Source organism: Cetorhinus maximus, chromosome 22, assembly GCF_964194155.1.
Source record: "Cetorhinus maximus chromosome 22, sCetMax3.hap1.1, whole genome shotgun sequence".
Lineage (NCBI taxonomy): Eukaryota > Metazoa > Chordata > Chondrichthyes > Lamniformes > Cetorhinidae > Cetorhinus > Cetorhinus maximus.
This window is the reverse complement of record NC_135900.1, coordinates 49,135,950-49,149,201: the sequence shown is the minus strand read 5'-3', so window position 1 is coordinate 49,149,201 and position 13,252 is coordinate 49,135,950. Positions and strand designations below refer to the sequence as shown.

At 42.2% G+C, this 13,252-nt stretch overlaps 1 protein-coding gene across 6 annotated transcripts in view; it reads left to right on the top strand.

Moving 5' to 3' along the window:
* Nucleotides 1-11,552, top strand: part of erc1b (ELKS/RAB6-interacting/CAST family member 1b) — a 1,197,549-nt gene extending 1,185,997 nt beyond the window's left edge. For all 6 annotated transcript variants that reach the window (XM_078568271.1, XM_078568270.1, XM_078568269.1 and 3 more), the window contains one exon: nt 8,508-11,552. In XM_078568271.1, the coding sequence (XP_078424397.1) occupies nt 8,508-8,645 (138 nt within the window). In that variant the 3' untranslated portion in view covers nt 8,646-11,552. The remainder of the gene's footprint in view (nt 1-8,507) is intronic.
* The last annotated feature ends 1,700 nt before the right edge of the window (nt 11,553-13,252 follow it).

Below are 13,252 nucleotides of genomic sequence, written 5' to 3'. Positions count from 1 at the left end.
TTTCCATTAACTTGACATCGAAGGTCAGTGAAAGCCAGCTGCAACTAACAGCCACCTCCTTCTCCTCACCCTCTATCAACCAACCAGCATCCTGTAATCCAAGACACAACACAGCAGATATTTGGAAGAACCTCGCGGTGAATGTTTGTGGTCATGATTGTGCATCATTGTAGCACAAGAACACAAAAAAGCATTACAAGAGATTTCAAAGAGTAAAAGAGAAGAAAACACACAGATTATACATCAGACTTGTGAAGGCAGTAGATATCTCTTTCTTATTTCCTAACATATTTCTGTTGACACAAAACCAGTTTTGATTTCAAACTTGATTTCCCAATTCACTAAGGCACCCATACTTTACTGAAAATATCCTTGAATCTACCCTCTTTAACTTAAGAGCAGATTATAGAAATGAGAAGGAGATGTTAGGGGTGATTCTAAGACTTGGCTCCCCCAATGGGGTGTAGGGCTCACATGCAGCACATCTTGGGAAATCACGTCCATGCAGTCCAGAATTTTCCATCATTTTATATTGGAAAAGCATAGCTACATTCCTACAACGCTGAGAGAACACTCCCCATTGGGAGCATTGAATCATGAAATCACCATTAATATCGACATCAACACCCATCCGGGACCCTCCACCCCTGCTTGTCCCTCCGTCCCCACCCCATCTTCCAATCCCAGCCCCAGCCGCGTATTCACTATACCCCCTGACCTTCCCCTCTCCGATGCTGAACGTTCAGTGCTCAGCAAAGGACTTAGTTTCATACCCTTACGCCCTCATCTCAATGAATTTCGGGCTCGGCACGATGCTGAACTCTTCATCGTCTTCGTCTCCGTGCTCACTTCTTTGGGCAGGAGTCCTCTCCCCGTTCAACGGATCCTTTTACCCACCTCCAATATTCTCCCTCCACCTGGATCCCTCCCTCTGGATTCTTACCTTCTCTTGATCTTTTCATTGAGAACTGTCGGCGTGACATTAGCCGTCTCAATTTCTCTGCTCCTCTCACCCATTCTAATCTGTCTCTCTCTGAACTTACTGCACTCCGTTCTCTCAGGTCCAACCCCAACATTGTCATCAAACCCACTGACAAGGGTGGTGCTGTTGTTGTCTGGCGCACTGACCTCTACCTCACGGAGGTTGAGCGTCAACTCGCAGACACTTCCTCCTACCTCCCCCTGGACCATGACCCCACCACGGAACATCAAGCCATTGTTTCCAGGACTGTCACTGACCTCATCTCCTCTGGAGATCTTCCTCCCACAGCTTCCAACCTGATAGTCGCCCAACCTCGGACGGCCCGTTTCTACCTCCTACCCAAAATCCATAAACAGAACTGTCCCGGCAGACCAATCATGTCAGCCTGTTCCTGCCCCACGGAACTCATTTCTCATTATCTTGACTCCCTTCTCTCTCCCCTTGTCCAGTCCCTTCCCACCTACATCCGTGATTCCTCTGACACCTTACGTCACATCAACAATTTCCAGTTCCCTGGCCCCAACCGCTTCCTCTTCACCATGGATGTCCAATCCCTCTACACCTCCATCCCCCACCAGGATGGTCTGAGGGCCCTTAGCTTCTTCCTTGAACAGAGGCCCGAACAATCCCCATCCACCACTACTCTCCTCCGTCTGGCTGAACTTGTTCTCACACTGAACAATTTCTCCTTTAACTCCTCTCACTTCCTCCAAATAAAAGGTGTGGCTATGGGTACCCACATGGGCCCCAGCTATGCCTGTCTCTTTATGGGGTATGTGGAACATTCCTTGTTCCAGTCCTACTCCGGCCCCCTCCCACAACTCTTTCTCCGATACATCGATGATTACTTCGGTGCTGCTTCATGCTCTCGTCGGGACCTGGAAAAATTTATTAATTTTGCTTCCAATCTCCACCTCTCCATCATTTTCACATGGTCCATCTCTGACACTTCCCTTCCCTTCCTTGACCTCTCTGCCTCAATTTCTGATGATAGACTGTCCACCAATATCCATTACAAGCCTATCGACTCCCACAGCTACCTCGACTACAGCTCCTCACACCCCGCTTCCTGTAAGGACTCCATCCCATTCTCTCAGTTCCTTCGCCTCCGTCGCATCTGTTCTGATGACGCTACCTTCAAAATCAGTTCCTCTGACATGTCCTCCTTCTTCCTTAACCGAGGTTTTCCACCCACGGTCGTTGACAGGGCCCTCAACCGTGTCCGGTCCATCTCCCGCGCATCTGCCCTCACGCCTTCTCCTCCCTCCCAGAAACATGATAGGGTCCCCCTTGTCCTCACTTATCACCCCACCAGCCTCCGCATTCAAAGGATCATCCTCCGCCATTTCCGCCAACTCCAGCATGATGCCACCATCAAACACATCTTCCCTTCACCCCCCCTGGCGGCATTCCATAGGGATCGTTCCCTCCGTGACACCCTGGTCCACTCCTCCATCACCCCCTACTCCTCAACCCCCACCTATGGCACCTCCCCATGCCCACACAGAAGATGCAACACCTGCCCCTTCACTTCCTCTCTCCTCACCGTCCAAGGGCCCAAACACTCCTTTCAAGTGAAGCAGCATTTTATTTGCATTTCCCCTAACTTAGTCTACTGCATTCGTTGCTCCCAATGCGGTCTCCTCTACGTTGGAGAGACCAAACGCAAACTGGGCAACCGCTTTGCAGAACACCTGCGGTCTGTCCGCAAAAAAGACCCAAACCTCCCTGTCGCTTGCCATTTTAACACTCCACCCTGCTCTCTTGCCCACATGTCTGTCCTTGGCTTGCTGCATTGTTCCAGTGAAGCCCAACGCAAACTGGAGGAACAGCACCTCATCTTCCGACTAGGCACTTTACAGCTTTCCGGGCTGAATATTGAATTCAACAACTTTAGATCTTAAACTCCCTCCCCCCATCCCCACCCCGTTTCTTCCCCCTCCCTTTGTTTTTTTCAATAATTTATATAGATTTTTCTTTTCCCACCTATTTCCATTATTTTTAAATCTACAACTAATACCTTGTTAGTCTTTCCACCCCACCCCCACTAGAGCTGTACCTTGAGTATCCTGCCATCCATTCTTAATTAGCACTTTTCTTAGATAATATCACCACCTTCAACACCTCTTTGATCCTTTTGTCTGTGACATCTTTTGATTATCTGCTCCTATCACTGCTTGCTTGTCCCTACAACCACCCCACCCTCAACTTCTCTCCCCCCCGCCCCCCACCTTAAACCAGCTTATATTTCATCCCTCTCCTAACTATACTCAGTTCTGTAGAAGGGTCATGTGGACTCGAAACGTCGACTCTTTTCTTCTCCACCGATGCTGCCAGACCTGCTGAGTTTTTCCAGGTAATTCTCTTTTTGTTATTAATATTCTCTACACCAAGACAAGTATAATTGCAATACATAGTTATTCTTAGCAGCAAATTGTTGTAGTGCATTAGAAGCTGATATAACTCGACTGTTGGTCACACTGTCCATGTGATTCCATCAAGAATAGTGATCGTTTTCAACCCAAAGTCTGGTGTGCTACTTTTGTAGTGTTGCTGTCCATACATTGTAATTATAATTTTACTTTTACATTCTGCATGCAAATTAGAAATGCAAATTTTAGAAATCCTGTATTACTGCAAGGCATGAGGCATTAATTTGAAGTTAACTTTCATATTTAGAAAAGTATATTTAGTGTAAATTACTAATAACTGATCAGGCTACCCAAAATTTCCTGGAGAGATAACCACACTGAGGGTGGAATTTAATCCCTCCTGGTGGCGTGTTTGGAGGTGGCGGGGGGCATTTGATCAGGAGTGAGGTTGGGGCATGTGTACCTGATTGAGGGACCCGACATCGGGAAGAGGAGTCCTGCTGAGAGGCATCTCCCTGCCTTTTCTTCCAACCACCATCCCACCCTCACACCTGGGTCCCTCGGTGATCACCTGGTGGATGCATTGCCGGTAGCTGCCACCACTCCCGGTGACGCTGACGAGCAATGGAGAGCTGCTGGCCTCTGATTGGCTGCCAAATGTCAGAAGGTGGGATATCCACCCCCAGGGTCCTAAGTCCTGGGAAAGACCCACTGTTGGCCAATTAATACAACAGGCCTTCCCCAATGGAGGTGATGTGAGGCTCTTGCCAGCTCTCCAGCTGGTGGGCAACACTTCCATCACCTGTATTAAACTCAGCCCTAAATGTGGGATTTGCATAAGGACTGGAAATTGGATCTTTTAACAATATAAGGAGCCAATATTTCATTGACTGCTGTTAATGGACATTGAATGATGTCATTAAAGAGACAGAAATTATTTTGTGTGCTGTAATAGTAGACAGATTTGCATACATTTCTTTGAGCACTATATTTGCAAAGCTCTTAACCTATTTTATTTTAAAGCAGCATATAATGAAATTTTAACCCTTAAATGACTTCAGCTGTGTATGTTTAACAAAAAAAGATCTATCAAATATTTTCATGCTTTTTAAATTTTAAATTGTGTGATTTAGCCAAATATTTGAAACCTGGCCTTAATTGGATTTTAGAATGTGAAGATGAAAATTACTCCAGCACTTCGTATGTCTTTGACAGCCAGATTCAGAGCTGCATTGGCATAGGACCAAAAGTTGTTCACGTGTCTGCTGTCATGCTGATGAGTGCTGATGAGATTAGATTGTGCGGGAGGTGGGTTTGGAGTTGGGGTGGAGAGAGAGGAAGAAAACACTTACACACAATAATAAAATTTAAACTTAAGAAAAAAAATTCAAGGACAGAATGTTAGAGTCCCCTGCCGGCAAACCCACAAATCTAGGACCCATAAAATTGCCCAAATGGCCTACCCACCTACCAGATTGCCCCCAACCTGTCTACAATTTTGGGTGGAACAGGTGAGGCCTAGGGCAGCCCACCCATCCTCACCCCAGTTGAGGCCCTTAAGTGGTCAATTATTGGCTACTTAAAGGCCGCTTCCCACTCAGCCTCAATTTTGAGGCTGACAGGAAGAGTTCAGGGGCAGGGAGGAAGCCTAGCAGGTCACCCTGCATGGGCCTCGGGCGGGACGATTTGGGACAGCTCCCTTTCCACATAGGGTGCCCCCACCGAGGTTTTCCCCAGCGGGTACTCCCATGCCTTCTCCATCAAGGCCCCCACAACCCCCGACCCCCTTTGCAGTCTTCCTTCCCCCAGTCCACCTCCCTGGGCTTCACCTCCCCTCTCCCCCATGGGAGCACCACACCTCCCGCCCCAACATTTACTTGATCCTGGACTCCGAGGCTTAGAATCTGGGGACTGCTTATCAGATTGGCTGGCAACTCTCTGAGGCGGGTCCTGTGCCTGAGTGAGGGGTGGATGTGCCACCTCTAGCTAATTAACACTCCTTGAAGTATTAAATGGCTGTGAGGCTGCTGTGATTAGCTGGGGGATGATGGTATAGTGGTATTGTCAGTAGACCGGTAATCCAGAAACCTGAGGGAACACTCTGGGGACCTGGGTTTGAATCTCACCATGACAGATGGTGGAATTTGAATCCAATAAAATTCTGGAATTAAAGTCTAATGATGACTGTGGGCTGAATTTTCCCAGCGGGAGCGGGGCCCGCTCGCCGATTCGCAGTGACGTCGGGCGTGCATCCCTACGTCACTGCGCGTCATCGAGAGTGTCAGTTCGGTGGGTGCGCAGATGCTTTGGCTGCGCACCCGCTGAACTGTCAAAGGCCTAGTAAGGCCATTATTAAACTAATTAAAGTTGTTAAGAAGGCTGCCCGTTCAACCTTAAGGTTGGCGGGCAGGCGAAGAGCCCAGGCGGCCTTCGCATTTTTCATGAAACCTCATCCATGGGCAGGATGTGGTTTCATGAAGTGTTTATTAATTTATTTAAAATTTTTGAAAAAATGAATGAACATGTCCCAGCTCATGTGACAGTTTCACTTGACGGGAGATGTCCTTAAAATTTTTTTCCATCTTTATTAAACTTTCCATAACTTAAATTAATCTCCCTGGGGCGCCTTCGTGCCTCAGGGAGATTTCTGTGCTCATTCGCGATTATGCGCCACCCCCCCCCCCCGTCCACACAGGGAGCGCACAGCAATGCTGGGCGGGCCTTAATTGGCCCGCTCACGTAAAATGGCGGTGCGCACCCGATTGGGGGCGCCGATCGGATTAGCGCTCGCTCCGGCCCGCCCCCGCACAACCCCCTGATGGGGAGAGTATTCTTCCCTGTGAAACCATTGCCGATTGTCATAAAAACCCATCTGGTTCACTAATGTCTATTAGGGAAGGAAATCTGCTGTCCTTACTTGGTCTGGCCTACATGTGACTCCAGATCCACAGCAATGTGACTCTGAACAAGGGTAATTGGGCAATAAATGCTGGCCGAGCCAGCGACACCCACATCCCATAAACAAATTTTTTAAAAATTGACAATGCTCTGATGGTCATCATTAGACTTTTAATTCCTGATTTTTATTGAATTCAAATTCCACCATCTGCTGTGGCAGGATTTGAACTTGGGTCCCTAGTCCAGTGACAATACCACTACGCCATTGCCTCCCCATAAATATGCCCACTTATCTGACTGGATATATTTGTTTACTTTTTCCCCTTCTGTACAATAATGAAAGCCTTCTTGTGCAGTGGGTAGTGTGCCTGCCTCTGAGTCAGAAGCTCTGGGTTCAAGTCCAACCTGAGAACTTGAAGGCCAAGGAAAATGTGTTCATAACGTGGCCAAGCAGGCTCATTACCAACTTGCAAATCCTTCCAATGCACGTTGATGGCAGGTGGTAAGAGTGGGAGAGATTCCTGGTCAGCCATTTGATGGAGAGAAAGTTGGAACCTCCTCTCCCATCACTATCCATAGTTTCAGACTACAACATACATGTAAATATGTATGTTGCCATAGCAACCCAGCCTCCTTGATTGATCTGTAATACACCACCACCACATGTACTATAATAGTGGGACAGTCATCTTTCAATATAATGTGCTGTTTGACAGCACAAGGTCAGAGGAGAAAGAAAAAAAATTACTGTTACCAGTTGGAGCTACGCCAAATGTGTATCAACTGGATAGGCTTGGGACACCTGTGAACAATAAGAACAGTATGCTTCATTTCATTTTAAAATGGTTGTCTAGGGGTTTTTATCTGTGCTGCAATTAAATATAATATTGTATACAGTTTGAGTTGGTCTCAGAGCAGTATTTCCAGGCCTCAGATAGGTCATGTATGTCTATTGTCCATAAATGCCTTTTCAGTGCACAGGTGAAATGTTTGAGTCCCTAAGTAATGGAAACTGGAAGTCATATGTTAGTCTTTGGAGACTTGGGGTCAAAGTTGGAGGCAAAAATAATTTATTTTTTTACTGTCACAAAGGAGGAATGAGCAAAGTGTGTTACCTTGCAGAACACATTTATATACATAAGGCTGGAAATGACTGTGTATTGTTATCAAATAAAGCTTAATGCATTGACGTCAAGTTCCTCTCAATGGAGGCATTAACCCATGTATTTTAAACAGCTTAACACTTGTATTAAAATAGCAGAGAGAGAAATTTGATATAGCTGTGTTAAGTGTTCAGATGATAACATCACTCACAGTCATTGTAAACTGAGGTTGTTTTAGATGAAGTTTCTTTTGGTGAAGGCCCAATCAGAGGCTTAGTTGTATCTGATAGCATAATACGAGGAGGTCAGTGCCTAAGGACTCAACAGACATTTAATTGCTGAGGTCACTGAAGTCGAGCAAAAGCACCCAACCTGCCAAAGTGTACAAATGTTTCATATTGTCAGAACATGTCAATATCTCTGCATAATACATATTAAAGGTTTACAAAAAATTCTATATTAATGAGCCGATTTATTGAGCGTCTGCATCCATAATTTTAGATTTGTAAATAACGCACCCAATCTATGACTTCAAGATGGTGGATTTGATATCAGGTGTTGGAATGTTTTCATTTGTGCTGTTTGTGGGTTGATTTTAACTGTGAGGCCTTCATACAAAAAAATAATGAAGACTATGGTTCTTAACCTGTTCAGCAATAGCAAATTGAAACGAATGTACCAAGATCAGACAGCCAGTTCTCCATCTCCCTACTTCCCATGACTTGGGAGTTGTGCTTCTAAGGGATAAACAGCTCAAATCATTTATGCTCTTGTCACAATTATGAGTGTCCTTCACATCCCTGAAAGAGAGCATAGCATCTTCAAAAGGAATAAGTGGAATTTTGGTGGCTGGAAGACTAGGTAAAATACCAAGCATGCATTGAGTTAAACAAATAATCTTGTTCATAAGTCCCCTGAATTTTTGTTTAAAGTAAATGCCAAGAATTTGGAGAAGGGGCTCTTAAAAAGCAGCATTGGCCAAAGCTGCAGTAAGTAGAAATCTAGTTGCACCCTTTTATCAGGGAAGAATATAATTGAAGCAATTAATGCAAAGTTTTTTCAATGTTGAACAAACATGCTGTTTCTTCTCTGTCTGACTTTGGTGAGGTGAGGTACTTACAAAGATGTATTTTGTCTGTTTTTGTTTTAAAGCTGAATGCTGAGCTGGAACAGTGTGAAAAAGAAAGTTCAGAACTTCAGGACTATGCCAACACCATCTTACAGCAGATTGCAGACCACTGCCCTGACATCCTTGAACTGGTAGTCAATGCCTTAGAAGAATCCTCGTGAGACCCTGTCCCTGGACATCAGTGCTGAGCTAAGAAATGAGCAATGTTGCTGCCATTTTTTAAAATTTGTATTTCTTCTTTCTTTACAGTTTATTATGGTTATGTGACATTGGCCACACTCATTGCAGTGAATTGTTCTATGCAAATTTTGGTAAAAAAGAGTAATGCACCAAGTTTCAACTGTTTCTGTTGAACCCTATAGATCTTAAAATGACCATAATCCCCCAAATTGTAAATTCAAAAGGGGTTGTGAGCATATGGGATTTCTTAACTCTCTTGGAAACTCTTGAGCTTCATATGATTGATACTGAAAATTTTTCTACCTGGCACACACCACCAGAATGTCCCCAGTAGTAGGGGAGGCAATGGCATAGTGGTATTGTCACTGGACTAGTAATCCAGAGACTCAGGGTAAAGCTCTGGGTTTGAATCCGCCATGGCAGATGGTGGAATTTGACTTCATTAAAAATCTGGAATTAAAAGTCTAATGACCATGAAACCATTGTCGATTGTTGTAAAAACCCATCTGGTTCACTAATGTCCTTTAGGGAAGGAAATCTGCTGTCCTTACCTGGTCTGGCCTACATGTGACCCCAGATCCACAGCAATGTGGTTGACTCTTAAATGCTCTTTGAACAAGGGCAATTAGAGATGGGCAATAAATGCTGGCCTAGCCAGTGATGCCCACATCCCATGAATGAATAAATAAAAAATTGTACTCAAATTGATTAAACAGTGCACATTAAACCTTTCTTGAAGATGGTCAGGTTCTATTTCAGATCTCATTGTGGATTGATGAGACAGTGATACAATACTTCACACATATTTGAGCCTCAAGGCAGCCATTTTTCTAAAGCTGCAAAGGAGCAAAACAAAAGTGATTAAAACAAGAATAATAGACTGATCTTGTTGTAGGCCAGGGAAATTGAGGACTGCAGCTCAGGTGAAGAGTGCACTTGTGGTTTCATTTTTCAAATCAATCTAAACATCCTCAGTTCCCTGGAACTGGGATTGGAACTAACCTTTTCATCCTTAAGTTATTGTGCCTGCCTTAAGCTCCCCAGTAGAAACCATTGGCCATTATTACTTTTTACCAGATTCCTCAAAGGACCTAGACATTTAAAATAGCATTTGTAAGCATTTTCTGGTTTCTATAGGGTTAATGCTATGCACAAACATATGCTATGCACAAACGTACTCTCATAGGTGAGGATTTTACCACAGATCTGTTAGAACCCTGATGGTGCTACTATTGCTAATAACCATAGTACGTAACTTTAGAAATTCATAGCTGTAAATTTCCAAACACTACAAAAGTTTGCTTTCTTAATAGAGTGGAACCTCCATTGTCTGCCGTAATAGTAGATAATGGAAATTGATAGATAACAAGGAATCTCCAATTTTACTTTAAACATAGGTTTGGAATAAAAGTAAGTGCAGTAAAAATAGCATGAATTCAATTTCATGTTATATGGTCTATTGTGGTTATTTATGCCATTCATTAGGAACCAGTTTTAGTGGTATGTGACTTTCTTGTGCAAGCAATTGACCTGTGAAAATTATAATAGGGAAGGGAGTTAATTGGAGTGTGGATAATGGGGGCTGCACTGCATAGGATAAAGATACTTGTAACACAAATTCTGCGTAGGTCACACAACAAAAATATTTAAAGCACAGCACTGCCTACTCTTTACTTGTCAGTCCATATATGGAACATTGAATTTGTGAACAGCATCCCTCTCCCCAACACTACACTTCAAAATATTTGTCTCCAATGCAACATTACAGATGTGAATTACCAGTACAATTGATGCTGTTTCATTACATGGTTTTAGTTGTGCAACAGAGTGAATCTACAATAGGTCATATTTTGCATGAAAGTAAGTGCATTAAACCAGACAAGAGATTTGAATATTCGGTCCTTTGAAATTAGGCAAATAGTGCAATGGTGACCAAAAGAACAATTAATTTAACATTATTTCATAGGATTCCTTTAAAAGAGACGAGTAGCAGAGGGAAACTACCATGGAATAATATCTGAAATAATTTGGCAATTGAAGGAATTTCAGAAATAACTGAAACATGTATCAGCTGTGATAAAACTATTAAAAATTATTGAAAACAAAAGGTCTGTTTCTAAAAGCTATGATGACTGTAAAATGACTGATCAGTTTTATGTACATGTTAACCCAAAGGTTGCTGCTTGCACAGTGGTCTAAGTCCTACAGAACTACAGCGTGTTTTGACATTTGTTTTGCGATGTTTGTGGAAATTCTTATAGGCTGCTTTAATTCAGTGCCTCAAGTTTTTCTCAGCTTCAGCTTCTTTTCAAGTTTAAAACATATTCTAGCAGTGCACTGCAGACTGGTGTACCTTTTCAGTTAATATTAATTACCAAAGAATAGCCTTGAAGTCTGATTTCTCTGTAAATGCGCTGCCGCTAATTGATATCAAAATGTAGCAACTCCCCAGAGAATCTGTATGAAAGAGCAATTAATGCTACATTTGGACTAGTAAACTAAAAGCACTCTGAACAATGATTTCAAAGTTACTCTTCAGAAATAAATAGGACTGGTTTTGTGCAGTAGAAGACTATTAAAATAGGAACTGAATTATTTTGCACAAAGGGAATTAAATTTGAAGCTGAGAAGATTGAAAGTAGAGTATTTGAGAACTCACACCGCAAGACTATGGTAGAAGCACACTTCATTATTTCTGTATGAACAATGTTTTTCAATAATAATCTTAAAATATGTCTTCATATTTTCTTTAGTACCTCAAAAAGAAATCTGTATGTAAACAGTTGCTTGTATTTCCCTCTCTTGCTTCATGTTAACTGATAGATATAAATTGTAACTTAATACTCTATAAAATGCAAATACACCACCCAAAAATTCTCAAATTTCCCTCTGCAAGACTTGCATTAATGGTTGACTGTTAAAAGTAGATAAATTTTAAACTCTTGTGACTCAGTAATATAGAGGGTCTGTAAATGGAGAAAAGAATTTCTTATTCAAAATTCCTCCCACAAGCATCTTGCATACAGAAATATTGATTGTAGGGAAATTATAATTTAAACCCTGATGGTATGGTGACATTTCATCTTCATTATCTAAACCCTGAGATTAGATTACAGCCTTATATTTACAATCCACAGTTTTGTTATTTTGAAGTGAAATCTCAGTGTTTTGACCCATTGCTTCTCAGGCCACAGGCCAAATGTGGATATTAACATGGACAGGCAACCAGCTTCCAGATCTCTTAACAATGCTACTCTGACTAGATCAAAGGAACATGGCTTCATTCATTACCTGTAGAAAGTTCATGACTCGCTGATGCTACACCAGGCTACGAGAGTGAGAACCTTTGCTGAACACTGCTGTTTTGTAAAGTTGTAACATTAGATGGAATTATTTTCCAGTTCTTAAACAACATGTTAAAGAAATTGGTAGCTTAGTATCTTTGGTACTGATTTTGTAGAAGCAATGAACTAACTTAGATCCAGATAATGATGGTATTGTAGTAGTGCAGAGAATGTGCTCCTGGTCACAGGAGCCTACTTTCAAGTTCTAGTTCCAAATACATGTACAATTCCACATACCAGTGGGGTAAGATTTCCTCTGGTGGATAGTTTCTCTGCAGATTATACAGACTATATGAATTAGTCCATAAAATATTGGAAATTCATTGGCTTGTTTTTTGCAATACTGCTTTTTTACAGAGAGGAATTTAAGAATTTTTAAATCCATTTTTTTAAGGTAATTTTAGTAAATCAGATTTAAAGCAAGAATGTAGGATTTAGTCTCTTACTGTTTCCAGCTAGTTCATGTTCTGTCTCAGGTGTCAGAAAAATATGGTTCCAAAGCTAAATCTGATGGGATGGAATTAAAGGAAAATGTTGCTCTATCCAAAATTTTTATTATAGGGAATAGTGATAATGTGTTTTTTTTCTTTAACGGTAATTTAGAGAGTGAGAAATAGACTAAAAAAAATTAATAGGTTTTGTTTTGACTTTTAAGTTTTTGTTTTAAACAAGCAGTATAACCCTCCCCCAACCAGAAGTTGTGCTTAGATCCTTGGTTGACCTGTTATTCTACCTGCTTCACAGAGGGAGTTTTTTTACACGGTGGCAATACAATTGCTGATGTTAGCAGTTCACTATCAGCCGCTGCAGCATTCAAGAGCAAATTATGTGCTCCTTTAAAAGTAAACATCAAAGATTTTATTTTATGCACATTTTGTGTTTGCATGTCAAGCAACAAAGTCATCCCTGTACTTTCTAAACTCGTGAAGGATAATAATACATTATTGGAAAGATGAGTTTTACTCAGACCTGTGTTGCAGCATTACTCCTGAAGATTGTTTTCTGGAAAAGGAAGCATATGTATTTCGACCACACCTAATACTCTCCACAGCCAAACAACTTAAAATTTTAGACAGTGAATATTGTCCTATGGTTTTCCTGGAGACATATGTTTATGTGTAAGGCTTTGATTTGCCATCACATCTAACACTGCATTTTGAAAATAAAAACATCCAAAGAGTTATTTTGGTGAAAGGACAAAAACAGATGCTAAGTGGGTGCTGTGCTAATAAGACACGCATGTT